This window comes from Mesitornis unicolor, unplaced genomic scaffold, assembly GCF_000695765.1.
Source record: "Mesitornis unicolor isolate BGI_N332 unplaced genomic scaffold, ASM69576v1 scaffold10112, whole genome shotgun sequence".
NCBI classification, from domain to species: Eukaryota; Metazoa; Chordata; class Aves; order Mesitornithiformes; family Mesitornithidae; genus Mesitornis; species Mesitornis unicolor.
In genome coordinates this window covers 17780-43939 of record NW_010171232.1, presented here as the reverse complement: position 1 = coordinate 43939, position 26160 = coordinate 17780, and the positions used below count along the sequence as shown (strand labels likewise).

Below are 26160 nucleotides of genomic sequence, written 5' to 3'. Positions count from 1 at the left end.
AAATTGAGTCTCATTATATAAACCTAATCAAATTCTAATCTGCATAATTTTCCCATAAGCAGCAATGGGAAATTTGTTTAATTTATGTTTCGGTAGTTGCCAATCATGTGTTGGACAGCATTATTACTTTTATTTATCAAAATATTTTTATTGATTGCTTGCTATGATATCTGGCTTTTCTCTTTCTTTTCACTAAGGAAAAATTTACCTCATTTGATATAATGTAGGATGTAATGACATAAGGTAGAGTGTCTTGCCTAACATGTCTATACATCATTTTAAACAGTGAGCTTTCCATTTTATTTGTAGTTATTGAATACCTGTCTCTGTGAACTAGGTAATATAGCTTAATTTATTTGATAAGTTTTATTCAATGTATTTATTTATTTTTGCCTGAGGTATGAATATGCAAGGTTGATTAATGATTAAACTTAAAAGAATTTGACATTATTTTATACTAAATTCTTCTTGCTGCAAACCTGTGCTGCCCTTAGATGCTACCAACTTTGTGACCTGGAATTACCTAGTGTAGAAAACTATTAAATGGTAAATGGAGAGTAGGCACATTTCAAAAATTAAATTTGTAATGAAAGTGGCTAAAATTGTGATTCCTGATATTGTGATGAATTTAAACTTATTCCTTAAACGGTAGAGTGTTTTGAATACCTGTGAATCCACAAACTGCTGAATGAACACATTACTATTTCTTCTCTCTCTTTCCAAATATTCATATAATTCTAGTGGTTCTTTTTGAACAAAATAAGAAAAAGCAAAGACAGAAATGTCTGTGGAAAGTATCTGAACTACTTTCTAGCACCTGGACAGTAGTATTAGGAGTAGGTGCTATACCTAGAGGTGCAATACACCAGAAAGAATGAGTGGTCACTTGCCACCAAGAGATAAATTTCCACTAGAAGAACAATGTGAGAGAACCAAATTCTTTCCCAACAGGAATAAGCTTTGGAAAAACAGGTTCATGACAACAGAGAAAGTTGGAGAAAGTAGATGGAAAACCAAAGATAACATTACATTACAAAACAAAACAAGAAATTAATAAATCCAAAGCACGTGGTCTATTGCAAAGAGTTAAAATTTCTCTAACCAGTTTACTGTAAAAATGTAGCATAAAATTAATGTGAATACATCCCAAGCAATAGGGTGTGAAGAAGTTTGGAAACCATTTGGAATCCTCTGCATTCTAGTTGTCCTTTGTATTTTACTGTGTCTCGTACTATGTGCTTTCAATTAGATAACTACCCAATCATTCTTCTGTTTCTGGAGATGGCTTAAGATCCTTAAAGACAATTACAAGAAGTAAAAAAGAGGCAATTAACTCCTGATGGCCTGTCCCTTTTTCTTGTTGCACAATGGAGAACCTGCAGAGTGTCTCAGTTTAATATTTAATTTCCCTCCTTGATAGCCTAGAAGCCCCAAACAATTATCCTGGTTTACTTGGCTGTAACCATTATATCTGTCTTCATGGCCCTCATAGTTTTATATGATTTATTATTTTCAGTGCCATGCAGTGCTTTACAAAATAAGATATTATTTTTCTAAGTTTTACACTTCTGAAATTATTTGCTTATGCACTACAGACTGCCTAAGAAGTCACTGATATACTCCTGAAGTACATTTTATGTTCTAAAGACAGATGTGTATAAAACAAGATGGCGACATTGCATAACAGTAGTTCTAGTTCATCCTTGGCTATATTGACTGAAAAAAAAGACCAAATAGGATACGTCAGGCCAATGAAATCAGTATCCTATACAAAAACTCTCTTAGAGCTTTACAAAATTGCTATAGCACTGAAAAAATAAGAATGAAGACTCAAAAAAAGGACCTTACTTCCGAGGAAGATGGCAGCTTGTTCTCTGTAACAGTGTTTCTCAGTGCTCCAGGGGTTGTTTCCAGTCCCAGAACATTGGAGGGTTGCTACAATTGACAAGGGTATCCTTCGTCACCCTCCACTCTCTGTAGATTTAGCTTGGCCTATGTTTGGGCCCAGAGCACCTCTGAAGATACTGCAGTCTCTGAGAGTGATGGGGCTCTACAAAATCACATCTACTCTCTCACATTCCTCTTCTTTTCCAGAGCTGTATAGGTAATCTCCAAGAGGTTATTAGATCTTCAGGCACAAATTACTGAAAAAGTCAGAACTAAAACCAGAATTTAGGATTTCCAGGTTCTAAGGATAAACTATAGCTCTCTGTCGCAGACCATGTGGGACACTGAAGCTAGAATTGTTTCTAAATGGAATGGCTGTAACAGATTCCCATGAATGTCAGCAGCTTTTTAGCTGCATGACTGCAGCTGAACTTTCCAGGTATACCCAAGTGACTGTACTTTGGAGAATAACAGGTATAGTCTATCATTCAATTGAATTCACTGGAATATTAATGGACGTTGTCAGCAAACAGTAGCAAAGGGTTATAGCTGAAATTCCTAGTCCCATATTATCTGCATGATAACTTGTAGGAGGCATGTTTGGCAGTTCACCACCTGTGTGTTATTCATATATGCTGAAAATATGATTGTTGTTTCATGCTTCTTACATGATCCAGAGCTAGTTAGCAGTATGTATGCTTTAAAAAATATATTTTTATGGACTTCAGTGCATATGTTACCCAGTGAATCCCATGGCACCTTTCCCTAGAATAACATTATTAAAAGGAATCTATTGATTTACATGGCACTTTAATGACAAGGCCACAGGCTTCAGGTCTGCCAAGTAGATTTCAGTTTGGTAAACTGCATTCTGCCTGCAAAGATTTCTGCCTGCATAGAGTTCCAGTTTAGTAAAACATACATCTTTGAAAGGGAAGGAAGGCAAAGATGAAAGGGGAAGGGGGAAAGTGGAAGAGGATCATAAAGGATCCATCATGATCCTTTGGAATGGAAGATATATTGTAAATGTAACATAAAAATCTGGTTTGAGAATATGCCCATCTGAGTCTCAGTGAGGTCAGTGGAACAGAAGCAGTGCACATCTAAAAGCCAAATTTGTTTCTGCTTTAAGACCACAGTAGACCTTTACTGGACCCTCAGCAAACTAGAAGGCTGTATTTACTGCAGTGTAGAGCAAACCTTCCTGCATTTCATGGGACATTACTCAGTCAAATGAACTGCACAGGAACAAAACCCAGTGGTTTATGGTCAGCACAATCAGCAGATCACTTGGCCATCAGAACAGTTGCTTCAGACAACATGTAAGCAGGGCAAACTATAATTATTGCTAGTGTTTTCAGTGAGCAGAAGTCCCTGTTAAGCCATGCCGGTGCTCCTTAATTTTGAACTTCTTCATAATGCTACTGTGGCTTCCAGAATACTGGCATGTTACTGCTGAGGCACAGCAGCCCCTTGAGTTTCTGAGAGGACCGTGGATCTGCGTGGCTTGGGAGGCACTGGTCTCACAGAAACCCACTACTGGCCATCGCTTTGTAGGTGGGATCTTCTAAGAGAAAAGGAGGGCTTGTAGTTAACTGGTCCTGCTGAGCTATGAGCAGGACAGCCCCATAACTCATGGGAAAAAGAGCTAGCCTCCTTGTGGGGGAGAAGTTTCCCTGAAGTTCTCCTTCCACAAAGATAAGAACATCTTAAAGAGGTTGGATCTTGCCTCTAATGCAATTGTTTGGTTGTTTCACCTAGTTTTGCGAGCAGTAGTATCCCAGAAGGAGCTAGGAAATGTTTCTTTGCGTGGAATCAAGACATTGAACCAGCTGCTTTCTGCAGAAAACTTCAGGAGGCTCAAACTCATTTAGAGCAGGTAGCTGAGTTAGAGCACGAGACTCTCTGTCTCTCAAAGAGGGTGGCAAGCAGGGACTCCTGACTGCCTGACCTTACTGATTTTGAGCTCATCAGGAATCCAGAGCTTGTGTTCCTATCAGAGGCATTATATAATTAACCCACTGTTTGGCAGCATCTTGTTACAAAGAGGAACAGAGGCTTGCTACCTTCTGTCCAAGCCATTTCCTCAGTTTGATGTTATGGTTATCATCATAGTCAATGGTGGTCAGTTGACCCTGGCTGGCAGCTAAGCCCCCACTGAGTCTCTTGCTTACTTCCCCCTAGTGAGATGGGGGAGAGAATCAGAAGCGTAACAATGAGAATAAAACTCATAGGTTGAGGTAAAGATGGTTTAATAGGAGACAAAACAAAACAAAACAAACAAGCAAACAAAAGTGCGAAGGCAATCACTAACCTAGTACACCAATTTAGTATCAGATGCCATGGCTGCGGGAGCTAATATGACTGTGCTGCACCTTACTTCCTAATTGCTAACAAAGATAATTTCCTTCTCCAGAAGCCCTCCACTGTCGTCGTATTTCCTTACGCAGGGACTGTGCTCAGGATTGTGCAGGCCATGTGAATTTTACTCTAGAGATTCATCCTGTTAAGCAATCGTAGCTGCAACTCCCTCAGTTTGTTGAACAAGGAGACACTGTAGTTATAAGAAGATCACAACTATCAGCCCTGGTTTAGGATTTTTGTGAGCATTAATGGAACAAGGTTTGGGGACTGAAGGAGAAAATGGAATATGAAAAGGAAAATGAAAAGAGGCTGTGAGGAAAGCATGTCATTTCTAAATGAATGCTCTGTGCAGAAGAATTGAATCTTTTCACAGCTGAAAATGGATCTTAAATCTGATGCCTTAGCTTGTTTCAGCTTCTGTAATGAAATAGAGTTTTCCTAATACCCTGTGACCTGAATTTCTCCCTGCTTTATGGGTGCTATTCCTTGACGTACAAACCTGTATTTTCTCAAGTCAGCATTTGATGATGGATGTCAAAATACAGGTCATGTATTATGCATATAGCATTACCGATTTAAGGTGTTTACTTGTCAAGTTGAAGAAATTCAGAAATGTCACATTCACTGAATCTGCACAGCTGTCACTTGCAGTTTTTCCTGCCTTTAAATGAAAGTTCTGATAAAGCAGGTTAGTTTTCCTGCACTTCCCCACCCTCCACCCCTTTCTTTTCTGGAGGGAAAAAATAGAGAGACTATGTATAGAATTTACATTGTGACTCAGGAGCAGGGATGTGGCCTGAAGGTATACGATGCCTTGTGACTCCAAATATAGGCACACAAAATCCCCAAGTACTCCAATTTTCCTCTTTCTGAAAATATTCCAAGACCTTTGTATTTTTAAAAAGTAGATTTGTAGAGGTGTCTAAATTAAGCATAGGCAAGAAAATTAAATCAAAATACTGGATATTTCTTACACCTTCCAAGACCATAGGATGAAAGAATATTAAGGCAAGGGTCTGTTTTTCATTCAGGGAGAAAACAAAATCCCTTTAACATGCTTCTTGCATTTCAGACTGAATGCACTCTGTGCAGTATGCAATTACAGAGCTCCTGACAGTCTGTGTCTAACAGAAATGCCACATTTACTTCAATCTTCTCACACTATCCTAGGAAGACAAACATTTGAAGGGTTAGAGAGAGGTGGCTACAAATAGCCTTTGATGGAGAGTGTGCGTGCCTCTGTGTGTGTGCACATTGCAGTAGCAGGAGGGCAAGAAGGACTTACGCATTTAGGTGCAGTTATGCCAACTTTCTTCAATTTGCTTATAGTTAGTCAGGAAATACCCCTGTGCTCTTAGTATCTGAAGAGCCTTATTCACTGAAAGATGTTTTAGGGAGTGCATCCTGAGATGGGCAAAGAAAGGTGTTCAGGAAAAAGAAGGAAGCAGGGCCTCTGGAGATGTTCCCAGCAGTACAACCTCTAGGGTGCATGGGAACAAGATCTCTGCTCTCAGATGAGTGTGAAAAGTCTCACTGTTGCCATTTTGATTTGTAATTCTGCAGAGGGCCCAATTGGGCCTGTGATTTAAAATCAAAAGAGTCTGCACAAAGAGTCTACAGCTACTTGAGCTTTTTTTAATGTAGTATGTCAAAAGCCATATCTCGCCTTTACTGTAGGAATGCAAAACTTCACCACTGGAGCCTGCTGCAGAAGGAGGTGTCACTTTAATACCCACCTGTCCTTATATATTATTTCCTCCCTTTGGAGTCCTACTTTAATTTTCCTGCTGCTGTGAGAGTGTAGGACTTGCCTCCAATTCATGAGGTGGTGCCTGAAGGTACTCCATTAGACTCACTTTGCGAGTCTGCGAAATCTGAGACTCTGCCGTGCAGAAGTAAGCATTCACAGAGCCAATATGGCTATCAGTCGTGGTGCTAGACACAAGGAAACATCTACAAATAAATTCCCAGTTGGGAATGCAACTCACTGTTACCATCCTGGTCTTATCGAATTAGTTTCAGCACAATGAGTAGTATTAAATGACCAGCTACTAAGATTGCTAACATTACCGATAGTTTCTAAGAAATCTTCTTTCTAAAGATTTTATATGCACTGGTAATATTAAAGAGAACTGCTTTGCTGTCTTTGGTTTGCCTATGGTCATGTTTTTGTCTTGCAAGCCTGTTGAAGATACCACATCCACTTGTTTTCTCCTAAGGAATTTCTTCACAGACTTTTCACTCCCTTTTCACTTATCCTGTCATTACAATCCTGATGTTGTATCTAGCTTTTATGTGACAGTCAGAAGGAAATTCATAATGGCACCTTCCTGAGGGCTTAGTAAGTCTCTTCGCAGTTATTCTAGTTTTATTACCTATATATTCTATATGTGATATAGACAAAACATAGGGAGAAATTAACTGAATATAAAATAAAAAAATAAATTTCATTAAATCAAGAAGTCCAGATCTAGTGGTCTTTATAGTTTGTCTCATTTAAGGACAATTTAAGAGTGATGGTAATTATCACCGGAAAAGAAATCCCTCACAAAAACAGTATAAAACCAGTACCACATGTTATCAACTACAGATTAGTTTAGAGATTTCTTCGTTTGTAAATTAGACACCAAACTGAAAAAAGGTAAAGTAGGTGGTATCATATAATCTTTTTCTGAATTCAAAAACAGAGTAATGTATCAATTAAACAGAGGGAAACAGTTCTACACTGCAAGAAAATAACGAAGATACACCAGGAATTAGCTTGGCTGTCATTAATTTAGAATTGGTATGAGGAGAATTCAAAACTAGTTCAGACCAGTAATGACAGAGGATCAAAAGTCTGTCCCTGTATGTCAGGTGTGAAGTCGAAGAACTTGGGCATAATGGGGCAAAAAATTAATGTTTCTCGGAAATGTGTGTTTTAAAGCAGACTTGGCTCAATGCTATTCCTAGTAGACAAATACTTGCTTAAAAATGCTGCCTTGTCATCGGTCTTCATGAAGCCCTAAAGTGAAACTCTGGCTTCACCATCTCTTATGCAATACTGATATTAAATGCACATTCCCACGCTTTCAACAGTGTCGTGGTTTATGCAGGTTACTCTGTCCCCGATGCCTCCTCACTACCTGGGGAGGGGAACTGGGAAAAAGAAAAGAGATTCATGAGTTGAAATAGAAATATATTTCTATAAAATAATAATGACCTAATATTAATAACAGTTATAGCATAAAATGCAGAGAGTTATACTAAGCAGGTATTGTGAGGGAGTAGGCCTCAGGCTGAGGATGGTAAACAAGTCTCTCTCAAGATGTCAGACACGGAAGAGGGAAGAAGGAGGGAAAGGAGGAGAAGCACCATCCCCAGCAAACTCCTCAATTTATAGTGAATGTGACATTCGTTATATGAATGGTTTTAATTGGTCAGCATGGGGTCACCTTGGGGTTAACTCTCCTAGGTTTCCACTCCCCCCAGTCTCTGCAACTGTTTATCCCAAGACCTTGAAGACCATGAGCACTATGGCAAGCTGCATACCAGGACTGGCCAAAGTGTCTTATCAACTTTGTTCCCATGAAATAGAGTGTTGTAGTCCTCACCAAATTGCAGTTTTCCTCAACAGAAAACGGACTCTAAAATTCTGTTCCACTAAACCAGAACAAAAAGGGAAATGGAATGCATTAGTCTCAACTGTGAATTTCCAGTCCGACTGTTGCATGGGCTTTTGTATACCTGCCTATTTTTCAGTACTTACAATCAAACTCCAAAACTCTCTATGTGGAGTTCTTTTATTTAAAAAATAATTTAAAAATGCCCAGCGTCAATAGCTTCATTTCAAACTGTGTAGAGAATCTAGCTGAAAACAATCTTTATTTAGAGATGAACCTTGCTGGTCTCCAGATCTTTCTTTTCCTTTGAGTGCCTGCCAATATGTTTCTTCTCCCACCTTTCTTTCCTATACATCCCCAAAGGTATAAAACTCTTTTTGGTTTCTTCTCAAGCGTTCCTCTTACATATGTTTGAAAACCTGTGTCTTTTTCCTTCCATCCTCTTTTTTTTTTTTCTGTTAGAATGGGCCCTTCTATCCCAGTATTTCTATAATTGTAATCCTCATAAAAATGCGTATTATGAATGGTACAACTGAAAAGAAAAAAAAACACAAACCAAAACAAAAATTTGTGTGGGTTGTATTGCTCCTGGAAAAGAGTTAAAACATTTTAAATCCTGCATGTTTACTAAAAGAAGCAATTTGTTCCTTACCATACCACTACTGTTTACAAACAATACTCTTTAAATTGTTAATTGAGGTTTAAGGAAAGGTGTTTGTTTCAGGATTATTTGAAATACTAATAGGACAAAATTAAACCTTTCTAACATTGAAGTATTTTTTTTTATTATTTATATTTAAGTAAGCATTACTCTTTCCATTTTGCATGCTTTGATGCAAAAGCTAGCTAGGATAGCAAAATAAATTTCAGTCTCTCCGTTCGTTACTAGATATCTTACAGTAGAAATTACCTGCATATTTGTGAATGATTGTGCTTTTAAGAAATAATTGTTGAAATTTAAGTAATTTTTTTTTAAATAACAATTCTTTTACCATAATTTTCTGGAAAAAGAAAATTAATTAGGAATAGAGAATTTCTTTTTGCTGGGCATTTTTTTTTAATGTAGTTTATCTTGTGTTTGTCCTTTTTTTGTTTTTTCCTTTTAGGCTTTACACCCCCTGGAATGGATAGGTCATCTCCAGACAACAGTCCAGTCCATGGCCTGTTACGTCAACCCTCCATCACAACAGGAGCCAACATCCCCATTATAACAGAGCTAGGTAAGAAACGGTAACATTTATCCTTTCATGTTCACTTCTATACCTTTTTCCCACTTCCCTTGTTATGCAGCCTCAGGAAAATTACACATACTGTATCTTACCCTGCTGTGTTTTCTCTTCTGATAACTGTTTTGAATTACTCTCTCTAAAGAAAGATTAGTAACAGTTGTTTCACTTTATTTGAATAACTGAAATAGGGTTTTCTCTTTCCTTTGGGTTTTCTCCATTTTCTTAAATAAACACTCTCTCAGACAAGATGCTTTTTACATAGTGTAACAAATAAGCAGGGGTCTTTGGGCTATGGTTAGAAAAGAAAAAAACCACAGTAAGTATGAGCAGACATTTCCTGTGCATTTAATCAATAGTAAAAGACCATTTGTTTATTTCTTCATGGTCCAGAACTGTTTAATCATGTGTAACCAAACTCTGTATAATAGTATGAGACATTTCACTCCTGAGAATACGATGATGGTAGGTAACCAGGCTCTGATTTCCACTCTAGCTGTGGATATTTATGTTGTCAAGTGGTGTGATGTGAAGTGCAGAAGCTGCTCTGTTTTCTTCACGGCAAATACCAACTTGATTTGTGGTCCTTTGTCCTTTTATTTTCTTTTTCAGTTTTATTTTTTTACAGCCTTACCTGTCTTTTTCCCTTACTTTATTCTCTTTCTGTACTTTCTTTTCCCTTTAAATACTTTACTTATTAGCTAAGCCTGGCAAACTTCTGCCTTTGGTTTCAATCAGTCAGGAAAAAAACAGTGGAACCCACATTCTAATGATAACTGAACTGGGTAAGAAGCGCCTTTTTCCTTCACATCACTGTCTTATTTTCTGTTGTTGTTGTTCTTACTGTCATCAGCTTTTCCGTTATTTATCTGGCTGTATCAGAGGGGCTACCCTCATGGCACTGCTTTGAATGTGTTTTATTTGTGGTTCTGGTTGAAATTGACTATCTTGTTCTGGCCTTTCTTAATGATTTTTTTTTTTCACGCAGCATCAGTAAACCTTTGATCACACTCGTCTGACCTGCCGGCTGTTTTCATAGCACCTTCTCACCAATTCATTTTCTTTGGCCTGAACCCCCACCTCCCACGTTCTCTCTCCCCCACACACACCAATTTTTCTCTTCTTTCCTCTCTCTCTCTCTTTCTCTTTTTGTTATTTCAGCCTATTGTCAATTTGGTGGACATGCCTTAGCAGTTCTCACAGGAAGTCCAAGAAGAACTAAAAGATATTAGAAAAGAAACCTCAGCATCAGACTTTCCCTTAAGCTATTTGTTTGTTTATTTGAAGGCGTAGGCCTTTTCTCAGAAGCTCAGGTTTTGAAGCTGTAAAAAAGCAGCCAAGCTTTTATGTTGCTCCCTCTCAATAAAGAAAGCTCTCATCAGCTTTTGCAAACAGTGTTTGATGAGCATTTCCTATGGCACAGCACCACATGTTTGAGCCCACCTCACCTAGCCCGGAGATCTTTAGTAGAAATCCTAGCATGTTAACTTGCATCAGGAAGATAAAGCTATTGGGGATAAAACCACACTTGCAGAATTCACATTAGATTTGTAGTACCTTGGAAACTGACACCAGAGACAGCTAGCAAGCTGGTGTCAAAGTCAAGAATTAGTCTGCCAGATATAAGTGGAAAAAGAATGCTACTGTCAATAGTGCCTACTCTCAACTAGTAAATTAAGCTAACGCACAAGCTCTTCAAAAAGTACAGTTTGAAATGATACTCCAGGCTTTCAAATGCTATTTTGCTCAAGAATCTGAAGATTAAATTGATAGCCATTGTATAAAGGAAAGAGTATTGTGGATATTGGTGTTTGCTAGGATAAAATTCTTCTGACTTCCAGGACAGAATAATTCTCCATTTACAATACTGAGGTGTTATGTTTTCATGGTTACATCGAGGAGTGGGAAGGCAGGAATTTTAAGTCCTACTTGAGCCCAGGTCGTGGCCAAGTACTGGCTCAGCAGGGCTCTAAAAAAACCTGGTAACAATTCTCATGTCTTTCAGATAGCTGTACCCATAGTTACACATGTTTTGTAAGCTAAGCATGGCAAATGCAGTAGTGTATACAGGTTGAAAAAGGAGTGGATTGAAGATGAGACTATATAGGAATGAAGATCAGAATAGCAGGCAAAAGAATTTCTAGCCTAAAAAGACCAGAGCTGAAACCTGGTCAAGTTAACAGCAGCTCTCATCTTGGTTTCAAAGCTCCCTGCGTTGACTCAGGAGATGTACTTACATGGGAAATAGGGACATAATCAATGTGTTCAGTTTCAAATGCTGAAGAAGTTTTAAATTTCCCTTCCTTGCATGGGAACTGAAATTAATTTGTCATTTAGTAAGTTAAAGGGTATTTCAATGGCATCACTAAGCAGTTTTTGCTTTCATGCCTGAGGAGGACTAATATGGAAATTAAGTATTTCATGAAATATGAACCACTTGATATACTGATCTCCAGGAAACAACTAGTTTTAGTGGAATGAGGTGGAGGCAGAGAGCTTAACTGTGACAATGAAATGCCAGAGAAAGTCTAAATGACAAATACTACTTTATTTGGGCTTCTTCTTTAAAACAGTCTGATGTAGATTATTTTTCACACTGGCTAATATAGAATTTGTGGCTAAGGATGTGAGGTTATGGAGACAAATATTTGAAAGAAAAGGCAGTGCTGCAATATAATAGCTGAAGTATTGCTTATTCATTCAGATAGATGCATGTTAAAGCGACAGTTTATCCTCTTTTGAGCTGTAAATGCATTAACACCATTCCAGTAAGAATCACAGCAGCACATCTAACAGATGCCTGTGGGCTATATCAGAGTTTTATGGACAGCCTTTATTTTACAAAAGGGTTCTGCCTTGGTGTCTTATGCTAGCATTTCACTGTACATGCATACAACCTTAGCCACTGTACCCAACCAATACCAAGATTGTCTCAGTATATAAAAGAACATCATGTATCTCATTTTGAGTGCAGGCAGCTGACGCCATGAAGCTACTTTTACGGCAAAGGGATAGTCACCTCTCAAGAGCAAGGGAGTCAGCTCTTACGAGCAAGATAATGATCAACAAATTTTTAAATGCACATTTTCACATCCATCTTGATTTCATTTTCAGTGACGTCAAAGACACAAGTCTGTGTTTCCAGACATATGCCGTTTCTTTTTCTTTCTGACTGTGTAATGTGTAAGGTCACATCCTGGTGACGCAGCAGCATCTTATGATTTTATTATTATTGTTATTTTCAGTAAATGATTCAAATGTTCAGTTCTTGGACCAAGATGATGATGATGATCCAGACACAGAACTGTATCTCACGCAGCCCTTTGCATGTGGAACCGCATTTGCTGTCAGTGTGCTGGACTCTCTCATGAGCGCAGTAAGCAAACAAAACCTTTTTCATTCTCTTCCATCAGACTCATTGTGAAAGAGTATGAAAGTATAGCCCCTTTTCCACAGGTAGACAGGAGAAGACACTTTTAGGTGTCAAGGGAATTTCAGAGCCTCATCTAGGTTATTTTGTAGTTGGACACAGAGACCTTAAACCAACAGAGAAATCTAGGACCACCATTGGTCCACAATTTTAGAAGCAAAGAGTCTCTTGTCTGGATTTAAGGATATTTTTTTTTTAAATTACATCTCCCTTGTGAAATCCAGACTCAAATTCAGTGTGTCAGTCACTATGCTCACAGTTCATGTCAGACAGCATCAACCGTGTTTCACGCTTTCCATTTCCTGTAGCCATGAACAATGCTCTCTGTATGAGCGCTAGGGTGACACTGATAGAACTATATGAAAGCCATTGTACACACCAGGTGAACTCTACTAGTGTAAAAAGAGGTCATAATCTCTTTTTACATGAGTTGTCTTGTGAATGAAAACATAAATGCATGCCACAAACTAAAAATGGTGGCCTTTGGTTATCTCTACATGAGGGGTTTTGGTTTGCAGCCATAGTGTAGTTTTAAAGCAAATGACTTGGTCATACTTCTTTTCATCCTGCCTTGCTTCATATTGGCTAGATTTTCAGACCAGTCTTGCTCTGTGCGAGTTGCACTTCTTTCTGCAAGAGGCAGCAAAGACAAAGCTTCAGAATCTAAGCACAGGCTTTCTGAGCTCCCCATGAAATAAAGGTCTATGATGCTGTGAATCATTTGTTGTAAACTCCACCTAATAGTAGAAACGAGCAAATGAATTTACTTAAAGGAGCCAAGTCTGACTTTCACCTAAACTCAGAAAGAAGCTTTTCACTTCTAAGAAAAATTCACAGTGATCTTTATTATTTGATATTTTTTATTATTTGATATTTTATTCACAGTTATCTAAATAAAAATATTTAATATTTTTATTCCATACTATATTCCTCATATGTTCCATATACAGATGAATAATATCAGTCTACAGTGATAAAATTTTATTCTAATACATCCTAAGAGTTTTCAGTAAACTCAGGGAATACTTTTTTTGAAGGTTATTGCCATATTTTGTAGATGTGACAAATTCAGAAAGCCTAAGCAAGCACACTTAAACTCTGTACCTTCTCTAATTAAAATCTCTATGAATAAAATATTTAGCATTTTCATATTATAAATGGGAATAATTTAACATGAAGGTTCCAAATAGTTATACTGAGAGCTGTTTATCTACTCATAGTATTATCTAAATCAATGTTCCTGAATGAATCGTTCAGTAGGGCACTTCCAGAATTTCGGAAAAAGTAAGGTTACTTCTTGTGATTGACACTGGCATCGTCACAAAAAGAGAGTTTAATGTTGTGGATGCTATTGCTTTCTTGTGCAAAGGTGTATCATGCATATAATAGTGAGGCAATAAGAAATATATGGAACATGACTGTTCAGAAATTTTTACTTGGAACTCATAATATAATCCTCACAATATTTTTATCTATTGCTAACTTTGGTTAACTTTTAGTTTTTGACAACATCCCCCTCATTTCTGCAATTCCTTTCTTCAACAGTCTTTTTTTTTTCATTTTCACATCTAAGTGTTCATATTATATGGCAGGGACAGTGCTGCCTGAAGCCAGAGAAATGAATGTGATAGAAAGAGTAGAAAATTCCAACTTAGAAAAGATGCTGATCAAGAAGGCAAGCCAAGGATTCAGTCAGTTACAATGGTTCACCATTCTGTCTTTCACCACTTTGCTGATCGGTGGCAGTGTTATTTTCTCTTTTACTCCTCAAAGGCCTAGTAAAGAGTTGGAAAAATACAGTTCTTCCTGACCCTTCAGAAAGTGTAAGATGTATGAGATGTTTTCCCTTTACTATCCCTATTCTCATGGGAAGGATGTATTCTCCTTTCACTTCTCCAAGGAAAAGAGCATTTCTTACAAAAATAACCTACTTGCACTATATTATCTTTTTTCTTTTTTTTTCTTCTTTTAGAGTACACTTCTTTCTAGGGACAAGCTCCTATTTGTTGTGCCCAAGTTCAAGCCAGTACCAGCAAACTGAACCCAAAATCCTAACTAAATTATGATATCTGCAGTCATGCTATCATCCTATTAATTGCACAGGAATTCTGTAAGAAGGAGATAATTTACACTGTGCTGGCCTGTGCCAGCTCACTTTGAGACAAGGATGTAGTTCATTATTTGATCCACTTAGTGATTAAGGGGTTTCATTACTTAGTTTTTATTGAAAAATTCCAACTTACGATCTCTGTTGATATCTCTGGAATGCAAATTCCTCCTATGGTCCACAGTACAAACACATAATGCATGAACTACTCCATTAAGAATGAATCTCTTCTTACAGTGGTGGGGTTTTGTAGTTGAAAGGTGTAAGAGAGATTAGAGAGTAGAATAATAACCACACATGCAGTATTCTTTCCCACCTGGAGGTAATTTGAAACATATATATAGAAGTATGTATATAGAAAAGGAGATACAAAATATATTTTAAAAAAATGGCTAAGTTATTCAGATATTGAATAATAATAATAATAATAGTAATAATAAATAACAGTGTTAACCAATTACATTATTATTTTGTTTTATGTAATTTTATTAATATAGAAATAGTGGACTAAACTCTACTCATGAATCGCAGATTAAAAAAATGCATTGTCGCTTTCTATTTCAAATCTGAATGCTGAAGATCATTACCTTCTGCTAGTTTAGTGTTATTTCCTGTAAGATGACATTATTAGATATGTTAAAATTGAAATTGTCTGTTATTTTCTTGTTTCAAAGACGAAAGACTTAATGAAGTTTACCTTTCAAAATGCTATCTACAGGCTATTTACACACAGTTTCTCCTCTGCAACAAGGGCAATATATTCCACAAGCCTATGATTCACAGTGTGGTAGTTTGAAGATCATTGCTCAGAAGACAATAATGAGCTCAAAAACTGTGTTGTCTTTTTGATGAGTTGGTAACAGTGGTCACTCCAGACTTCAGTTAAAGTGCATTATTGTACTATGTGTGAGGACTGTAGGCCTGGTTCATGTTTTAAGTGTGGCAGTGGCTATTGTTGCACCAGCTAATCACTATTATGTCTTTGAAGAGACATCTACTGCCATCAGAGACTTGATATACTGTCAGAGTGGTGCTGTTAAATGCAAGGATCTCCAGAATCAGGTTGTACCATTTAACATTTGAAATCCTAGAATTTATTTCCTTGTGCTAGAACTTCAGTTCTTGATTTTTGTTCTGTAATACTAAATTCTGCTTTTTCTTCATATAAATGAAAGTACAGAATGGAAGACAATATTAAAACAGTTAAAAATAACTTTTCAGTATATCCTTAGTCAGGGGTTCTCCTTATGGATCCTCACAGTCTTGTTTATACGGAAAAGAAATTGTTCCAATGTAAGATATGGACATTCTGAAACACAAGACTAATTTTTGTGCAAGTCTATTCTCAGGGGATTAGCAAGCAGCATCTTGTGACCTAAAGTGTCCCTAACTTCTATAAAGTTTGGACGATATTGTGAGAATGAATAGACTTTCAAACTGTGAAATGCTGTTGTTTTTTTTCTGCTGTTGACTCTGTCTGAACAGCCCTTTTGTTATTGATATAAGTTACTGATGTCTTTCCTCAGGTTTGGAGATATATGTATGTATTCATTCAGCAGAATTCCTCCAACTGAAAAAGAAAAACGAGTTAAAATATTTGTCTGAAAGTGATGTTAAAACTGCATGCAGTGGAGTAGAAGTCTTCTTAAAAGAAACCCATAAAAAATTACTAGCAAACACAAAAAAATGGCAGATATTGCTTGGAAAATGACAACTTTAGACTAATTATAAATGAAAAGCAAAGTCCTATTAAAGTTAAAGCAATATTATTAAAAGATATGCTAATTTTCAGTTAAGTTTTCTGTAAAAGATCAATTAGTTTAAAAGGCTTGACAGCATTAACTGCAAAACATAAGCACTCTGCTAATTATACTTTAAAAAATGATTGAACAAATGGGAAAGCATCCCCAAAATGTTTGCAAGAGCTGCAAGTCTGGACTACGATTCTGGAACATAGGCTAGGTGGCACTGCTAGCTCAGATATCTGTGTCAGAATTTCCTTGCTACTTACCCAGTTTCAGTGCCTATGATGCATTTCCTTTTTTCTGTATTTGGACTATATTTCATAGCCTCATTGCAGATGCCAGTTATAGCAATGTCATACAGATGTCCAGTGTGGGGTTCAGTTCATGGCAGCAGCAAACAAGTATTTCTTCAGTTATGATTTTACAGTCAACAAAAGGGATTCACTACCATCACTGGAAAGTGTCTTGTTACTTTAAGTACAGCAGCACCTTTCCAAAGACATTCTGTAGATCGGTTTCTTACAAGTACTGGCATATCCAGGCCATGTACCCTCCCACAGAGCAAGTAGAAGATCACTCTTAAATTAATTTCAGTTTATTATTATTCCAAAGGAAATGGATATCAGCTAGTTCAGCTTTTCAGTGTCCCCCACTTCCAAACTGGCAAGAGGTAATGTGAGCAGTGTGATTTTTTGGTGACATTTGAAAGCACAGACAGAGGAATTTTTCCTGGGTAGTGTACAGGAGGAGGCAGCCCTATTTAGCAGAAGGTGACAAGGTGCAGCTTCCTATTTACCTGTCCTTTCTTCATCATGGTTGGGCATTTTCTGATCTGTTGCAACATCAGAGCAGTCCGTCCTGAAACTTGGAATCTTTTCACTCATTGAGAGCAACGCCCCCATCTTTTGGCTGCACTCATCCATCTGAATAAATGGTGACATCCACATCAGTCATGGTGTGAAACCCAAATTAAGCCATTGTTCGAAGATAAATGTTGCCTCCTTTGCTAATAAGTGTCTTAGCTTTGCCTTAACATTTGTCTAGCAGTGGGAGACCTTTCTCTGGTGGCAGCACTCTGTTCCATCAACAATAGACCTGATTCTTTTCTCATTTGCATTGGTTTCATAGCAGTGTGTGACTCCCAGAGTTGCTCCTGGTTGGCACATGACATAAGTCAGAATTGGTCCCATTATGTCCTATTTGCACTGGGGTTGGAGGCAGGCGTTTTATTTTATTTTATTTGTATTAATGAATTTGTGACAGGTGTCTGACGTGATACTTTATTTTACTACTGCTTTCATTTCTTGTTTTTAATATGAGATCTGTAGTAAAATGAATTATATGGCCACAGTATAATTTCTTAGTAGATCATGCACTAGTGAGCTACAACCGAATTTATGATAAGGGGTAATTGTGCACTTGCACAGTACAATATTCAGATGAGCTAAGAGTATATGTGTTTAAATCTTGGATTCTGACTATAGTTGCTATTACTTTGAAATACAGAATAAAGAGAGAGAGCTGGAAACCAGTGAAGGCTGGCCTAATGATAACTCCTTAAGAATAATAAAATTATTAGTACAATTTTAGACTTTTGCATGTTTTACCAATCACTGCAAGTCAGCAGTCTATGAAAACAGACTATTTTATATAAGCCAGCATCCATCAGTGTTAGAGCGGGTGAACATTTCTTACCATAGTTGGCCTCATTGTAAACCAGACTTGAAAAAACTACCAGTAAAGATATGCCTTACTTTTGTTTCATGTTCTCATATTTTGATTTATAGATGTAAAACTAAGAATAGCACTCCAGACTTACATTCCTGCAAGAAGTCACATTGATTTTTCTATATGTTAAGAAAGGTTTGAGTGTTACACTTGAAACAGTGCATCCACGTATGTAAGAGCTGATTTGCGATTAGCTGTGGCTTTAGACTAACTGAATCTTCCTGAACCCCTGCTAATGTCAGACAACTCTTTACAGTACACTTTGTATTTAAAGTATCTAGTGCCTTACCTGGGCTAATTTAAAATAATTGGAGTTGATGAGATGCATGTATTTGCTTTCGGGCACATATAACAATAGCAATATGTTCCTCTCATTTTACTGTAGTCAACAGGTGAGTGGCATATATGTCTATGTAAATAAGGAGAGAAGCTTGAAGTTATGAAGCTTCAATGTAACAGTGAACAACTGTTCCACACAGAATTCATTTTCTTCTGTTTTATCTGTCATCTCAAGTGAACAGTAAAACTGAAGTTTCATTACACAAAGAAAGAATATCAAAGTAACATGGATAGGAAGCCTGTTCTGCTTGTTGATCTCAGGATTATATATTTCAGCATGTACCTCAGTTTACCCATATATTAAATATATGGATAGAACTATGAATTTCATCCAAAAGTGTTATTTAAAAAGTATTATCTTTGGGCAAGAAGCACTGTGAGAATTCAGTAGTCATTTTTATTTGGTTGGTTTACAAACATTTGTTCCAAGTCCCAAGTTCAACAGAAGTCAGAAATCTAGTAATGGAATTCAGAAGTCCAGTAATGTCAGTCCTGTGAACATTGAGCTCCTTTTATTCTCATGTGTTCCCCACACTTTCAAAGGTTCTGATAACACAGACATTAGTGACATTGTAGGTGATGGTGTCTCCTTTTTTTTGTTCAACATTATCTTTTGTCCAGTACATTACACTGCAGATATTTAACTTGGGTATCTCTGAACTATACCAGTATACTTTTGAGTGAACTTGAAAGTTATTCATCTGGCATTAAATTAATATTTAAAATACCCATTGTTTGCCTGAGAGACCTGCAATGCTACAGATGCTGGCAAAATGTCAGTGTGGAGTAAATCTTTCCTAATAAACCACACTTACCCTATACCCTTGAGTTTTTTAAAAGGACCACCAGGATCCCAAACTCATCATACATTTATCTGGAATGAACTCAAGATGTTTAATTGATACATGCTTATGTCTGAACACTGTCAAGTCTTGTAATAAGATGTTTAGTACAATACATCAGTTAGACTGCTAGAGTCCAGCCACAGTAATAAGTAATGACATTTGCAGCACAAAGGCAGCTCCCCAACGAATTGGTGACAAGAGTAAAAAGGCAATCTAGCCTGTGTAAGCTTTAAATGTGGTCTGAATTTTACAATTACATGTCCTAAAGCCCATTATTAGACATGAAAGCAATGAGAAGGAAAGCAGTCATTGCATCATTACTAACACCAATTATAGGAAACATAAATCATTCAAATTTTTGTACTTTAATAAAAATCAGCCTGAATTGGTGTTTAAAAGGAAGGGTCTAGTATAGAAGCCTAATGGGATAGAAGAAAATAGAGTAATTGGAGGCTGCTGTCTTTTCACTTTCTATATAAAATTATTTGAAGAGACAGCCAAGAACTTTAAACAGCAGAAACCCAGAAAAGTTGTAATTTGGATGTCTTCAATTGTGGCTTTAATGGTGTTTGCTTAAAGAGCTTTCTTTTATCTCTGCAGACATACTTCAATGACAATATCCTCACACTGATACGGACATTGGTAACAGGAGGAGCCACACCAGAGCTGGAAGCGCTGATTGCTGAGGAAAATGCATTGAGAGGAGGTTACAGCACGCCCCAGACACTTGCAAACAGGGACAGGTGTCGAGTTGCTCAGTTGGCTTTGTATGATGGGCCCTTCGCAGACCTAGGGGTAAGATCATGAGGAAAACATAGGACTGGTCTGCAATCTATTTGTTTTCTCTCAGACTGAATTAAAAATTACCCTTAATAAGCATATAATTTCTATTATTAAATTTAATAGATCTTTTGGACAATTTACAGAACAGGATGCCAGGGTTGCTCTTATGCTATTTATGAAGCTGTGTGACTTTCCAGGCTCCTTGACTGGATATATCATACAGAAAATCCTGTGATTCTTCTTAGTTGTCAGCTAAAGAGATGGATGAGCTGATGTGGATTATATAACCATTTTTACAATAATGAAATGTAAACATGAGCAATATCTATATCTTTGTTGGGTTTTGATATGTTTGTTCGGTCTTTCCACAGAGCTTCCAGTTCTTGCTTAAAATATGCTTATTAGCTTGAAAGCAAAGCTATAAGGTTTGTTTTCTGCTGTTTCTGGATGAAAAAATTATTGTGAAATCCTAATTTTCTGACATTTTGACTCCCCTGTCCTAAGAGAGAAATTAAAAAAACCCAAAATGCACCACACAAAGTCAAATAAACAAACCATCTTTAAAAAATTATGCATTTGGATAAAGAAGGATCTAAAATTGTTTTCTGGACCAAATCTCGTAAACTTGAGGCAAATCTCAAAGCACTTTGCTTTGATAATGATGTAGAATTTGTTATTTCTTAAATTAACTGTGTGTTCACCACCATTCAAAAAGAATGGAGCAACTTCTTCACAGAAATGACAGAGAATCCCAGTTCAAGGATTAAGGGTGATGAGAGCACAGAGATAGAAGTAAACAGCATTTCAGTTCATGTGGAAGTCTGTTCATAGCTGAAGCTAACAGCTCAAAACACTTGGGCACGCAGCACACTGTTTTCAGAAATAAAACAAGCAATGCCAATCCTTGAAATGCTATTTTGCTAGAGCCTCAGTTGCACTACATCAGGGAATGTAGAATGCATTAAACTCATCATTATTTAAGAATCAATATTTTAGATAGGCGAATTATCAAATTTAAACTTCTTTTTTCCAATCAAAACATGTTATATTATTTATGAAAAGTAGCATACATTTCATCATTATATTAAAGTGGGAGAAATTTCATTAGCCTTTCAACAGGCCAACCCATGAAAACATCTCAGAACTCAAATTTCTGTTGTGCTCTCCAGTGAATATATTTGTCTAGATGACAATATGGCTACTGCCAAAAAAGGGGTAAAAATACTTACAATTTTGATACCACAGTTACTGTAATATGTAGAATATTCATTGTTTGGTACCAGAATTTATATTTCTAGCTTAAAGCAAATCACTCACTCTTCCTAACTTACCATCATTTTGTGGACCAAGACTCTCCAAAAATAGTGATCACTTTACATAATTACTTATTTGAATGAAAACATTTAGATTATTCATTTCCTTGGGTAAAAGATTCTCATTTGTGACAAACAGTGGACTGTCTATACATTGTCCTTTTTGTGCAGGCTCATAATGAAAATCATGCTCCCTGACACTGTGTTAACAGAGGAAAATAAAAGTACTGTTCTCTGGTTTTTTTTCTCTCCTTTCTTTCTCTTAGGATGGAGGTTGTTATGGAGATCTATTTTGTAAAGCACTGAAAACATACAATATGCTTTGCTTTGGAATTTATCGATTAAGGGATGCACATTTAAGTACTCCCAGCCAATGCACTAAACGGTAAGTCCAGTCTTTTAGAACATCTCTGCTTCACTGTTCTTCGATTTTCTCAGCAAGGAAGATCCCAGTGTCTATAATAAATCTATAAAAGAACTTTCTTCATTTTTTACATAACTTTGCCACAAAAAGTAACTCTTTGAGAACTTCATAATGACTCTTTTACTGACATTAAATCATAGACTGGATAGCATAGCATGAGTTTTCAGCTAATTTTAATGAAAATGTTTAAATATTCAGAACATATCTTTATCTTGTTTGATTTATGATGACCCACTGCTTGCATACAAGGAAAGGACTTCATTTTGTTTATATAAATCAGCTATAAGTTACTAGATAATGATTTAGATTATAGTAGCTAAACTTTCTGTTTTCTGAATGCTCGAAAAATACTCCTGTGGGCTTTCCATTGGTACTATCCATGTCAAATCATAATTTCTTCCACTAAATGGAAACCCTTCTCTTAGTAGGCTGCAGTTTTACTTCAGTAGCACCAAGACTGACCTCAGTGCTTTAAATAGAACAGACACATTTCCATCTTTGGAAACTGAAGGCTGTTTAGCAGTTAACTTGAAATGTGTCTTAATTAAGTGCCTACTAGAAATACACACACAGACCCACACGAGAACTATCGCAAATCTACCATCTGTTGCTGTTTGATTCTCTACACAAGGCATAATTATTGGTTGAATGTGTAAATAAACAACACTGCAGCCCACCAAAGTGATTTCTTCTGTAATTATTTGGACAAATTGGGTAGAAAAAACTATATTCAGTTTAGAGTTACAGTGTACTTGCTATACTTGGGATTATTTTTTTGGATTAATGAGTGACTTTTGTCCCTGAGGCAGCTAAGCTAGATTTCTTTTAAGCACTGAATTAGTTTGAAAAGAAGTTGTGAGCTTAATGATCAATTTTTACTCATTTCTTCCTTGGACAGAAAATGCATATTGCCTTGCTCAAATATGTTTTTAACATGATGAGGCTTTGAGGAACCTGGTCTAGTGGGAGGTGTCCCTTTCGATAGCAGGAGAGGTGGAACTAGATGATCTTTAATGTCCCTTTCAACTCTAACCATTCTGTGATTCTATGAAAAAAAATTAGCAGCAGGCTCTATAAGGTCTTCCTGCCCTGAAAGAGGGTTAGTTGAAGGTAGGGATTCTTGAAATTGATAAGAGTTTTTATTTCAGGCCTAGGCTGTATAATTAGCAATGCTAGATGTGCAGATTTATCTTCATAAATGCTCTTTGAGGCTATGAATGCACACATGGAATGAATGAAAAAATTTAACCTCACTGCAAATTTGCTGATAAATTTTCCTTAACTTATTTTATATACAGTCACAAACAAATAATTATATCCTTTGGTCTATCAACAGTATTTAAATATTTTATATATGTACAGTAAAGATGTATTTAAATATAACTGCACCTAAAATCCTTGTCTCCCTGCTTTTCAGCTATTTAAATACCATTGCTGGTGGGTATGTTACTATTTTTTGTCAATATGTAAATCTGTTGGCTAGAGTCACTGCATTATGGTGCAGCTAAAGAAAGAAGGATGATTTTGTATTGTGTCTTCTCTGAAAAATCATGACACGATTCAGTTAAAGGGCATCCTACTCAGACTGTATGCCTGTGCAACAGAAAACATACAGAAAGTGGTAGGTGACACAAGAAGGTCCTAAATCATAATGGGTATTATGTAAGCTAAAATTAGGTACACACTGAAGGAACTGAATGCAAAAACCTAGGTAAATGTTCATTAGTTAACAACTCTAGAAGAATATTTTAGTACAAACCTAAACCTGCTTTCTCTTTGTTTCTTTCTTTTTTTTCTTTCCAGTTATGTTATCACAAACCCACCATATGAATTTGAGCTTGTGCCGACAGACTTGATCTTCTGTTTAATGCAATTTGACCACAACGCTGGCCAGTCCCGAGCCAGTCTTTCTCATTCCTCCCATTCCTCCTATTCTTCCAGCAAGAAGAGCTCATCAGTTCACTCCATCCCCTCAACAGCAAACCGACCGAACCGCACCAAGACCAGGGATTCCCGGGAAAAACAGAAGTATGTGCAGGAAGATAGACTTTGATATGTGTACCTGCTCCCACTGTGTGTGAAACTTGCATTCACTACTCATTCTCCCCAGTTAATGTTTCTAGCAGCAATGTTCCCTGTTTTCCCATGGAGTTCTCCCTTTTTGTACACATATTTTGCATATGTATGACAGTGTGCATGTGATTGTCATTTTTATTTCACCACCATAAAACCCTTAAGCACAACAGCAACAAAGCAGACGGACCAAAAGTTATTTATGATGCTAGGGGAGAAAAAAAATTCTAAACCCATAGACACACTAAAAACATCAATAACTCACTGCAGTTACTCTACATATCAGAAAATAGAGTATATTTAACATGAACACTTGCTCTTGATGTCAGAGTTACACAAAGAAAGTAATTTAGTCCAGAAGTGTTGATGTATGTTGCAGTAGGTTTTTTTATATTCATATTTACAGGAGTTGCTACATTTATTTGAAGCTTATAAAACTAACCCATTTAAAAAAAATCTCTACTGATTTTTCACTCTGAAAGCTTATATTGTATAGGGCTTACACTCTTTGTATAGATTATTGCTACGCACCTGCTTTATACTAAAGCAACATCAGGGACTTTTCTGCTTTTTTAAGGACTTTCTCTAAAATACTAGCCTTTTGGAGATAGTGTCTTTTCCCTTTAACACTGAAATTGTCTGGGCATGGAGTTGTAAAACTCCAATGGTTTAATTTAAGTTTTGAAAGAATCTAATTGCATATTAAATTATTATTCTGTCTATTTATACTGCCACATGAATACCTATATTTTCTTTCACTTTTGACATTTGGGATAAAAAGCCATACGTATCATAAATATTGGATGTAGGTCATTAAAAACTGCCTTCCTGGGACTTTTACATCTTTGAAAGGTGAATTAGTCACCTTATGTACAGAATAAATAATGTTCAGAAAAGAGCAAGCATTTTTCTATGCTTAAGTATTGGATCTCGAGGGACTATGTTCCTTTTCCCAGATGGTAGTTTAACTTTTCCAAGTTAGAGTGGTGTATAAATCTTCCAACGAGAGTCCTCATATGTGAAGATCCTCCAGAAGTCCTGCTCCATGTTCTAGCTGGTTCTTTTCAGCAAATGTTTGCCAGTACATAGGAATACAGGGGAAGACAATTGAGTGCCTTTAAGGTTTCTCCCATTTGGGAAGAAAAGCCCTACACAGCTAATGAGCAGAATGAGAGGATTAGGGGGAAATATTCACTTTACTGAGGCACCATGTTCTAGTCATTTGCCAGAGTGTGGTTCTTGCAGATTCTTACAAATGACACACCTAGCCAAAAAAAAAATAATTGTGGCAAGGAATTAAATAAAGTAGTGGAAAGGAAACTATCCTAGACAGCCGTAGAAATGATGCTTCAAGCTTGTTTATTTAAATTTCAAATGCCAACCTTTTGAAATATAGAACTTGTTCTAAGTGATATGAAGTGTTTCCCAGGCTAGAAAGGCTAGAAACACTTATCACCTTCCTCGATTACCCAGCAAGAAAGCATGCAGACAGAAAATAAATATTGGGATGTGGAAGTGATTAGCACTGTGACTGCCAACCCAGACAAGGTGCTTTTATGGTTAGTGTTGTTTTTTACCTTCCCCTTCCCCAAGCATGATAATTTTGAAGATTTGCTTGCTGTGTGAATTGACAATGAAGCCAAGCACTTTTACTGACAAAACCTGGAACTATATAAGTGGGCTGCAGAGAGTACCACTGTGCAATGTTCAGCATAATGATCGGAATACAGTGTATATGTGTGCGTGCATTCAAATGCAGCTTTAAGTCCTATCAGTGAAATACATTGCAAATTATGGATGCTCCCTTACAAATGAGTCTATTACAACTGCTCTTCATCATAAAGACAAAATCATGTGTTTCTTTTTGCAAAGAAAGTTACCATGTTTTGCCCAAAGAATATTTATTACTACAAGGATGTGCCAGTTAAAGTGCTCAACAGGAAATATGACAATTTGAAAGCATTGTAAAACTTACATAGCTTACTTCTTTTCCTAAAGTGCAACAAGGATGAATAGAATGGGCCAAGGTATGACAATTAATGGTTCTGCATGACCTAGCAACTGCTGTGGGTTTCCTTCTATAACTTTGTCCTTGTGAAAATTTGTGAAATTAAAAAAAAAATAGTTACAAACTTTATTCAGCTACTGGTTTGTTTGTTTAGTTGTTTTGTTTGTTTTCTTTTGTCTTTTTTTCCCTCCAAACCAGAAGTAAAACTGGCTGCTGCTGCTGCTGCTGTTGCTCAACCCTGTTTTATTTTTTATCCTGTCATCTGCTTGCCTTTCTAATTGCACGT

At 36.8% G+C, this 26160-nt stretch overlaps 1 protein-coding gene across 1 annotated transcript in view; it reads left to right on the top strand.

Annotated features, from left to right (window-relative positions):
- Window positions 1-26160, top strand: part of KCNMA1 (potassium large conductance calcium-activated channel, subfamily M, alpha member 1) — a gene marked incomplete at its 5' end in the record, with an annotated part of 198421 nt that overhangs the window by 166218 nt on the left and 6043 nt on the right. Inside the window, 6 exons of the mRNA XM_010179972.1 lie at window positions 8960-9073; window positions 12325-12455; window positions 19874-20068; window positions 21636-21754; window positions 23597-23821; window positions 25865-25893. Of these exons, the coding sequence (XP_010178274.1) occupies window positions 8960-9073; window positions 12325-12455; window positions 19874-20068; window positions 21636-21754; window positions 23597-23821; window positions 25865-25893 (813 nt within the window). The remainder of the gene's footprint in view (window positions 1-8959; window positions 9074-12324; window positions 12456-19873; window positions 20069-21635; window positions 21755-23596; window positions 23822-25864; window positions 25894-26160) is intronic.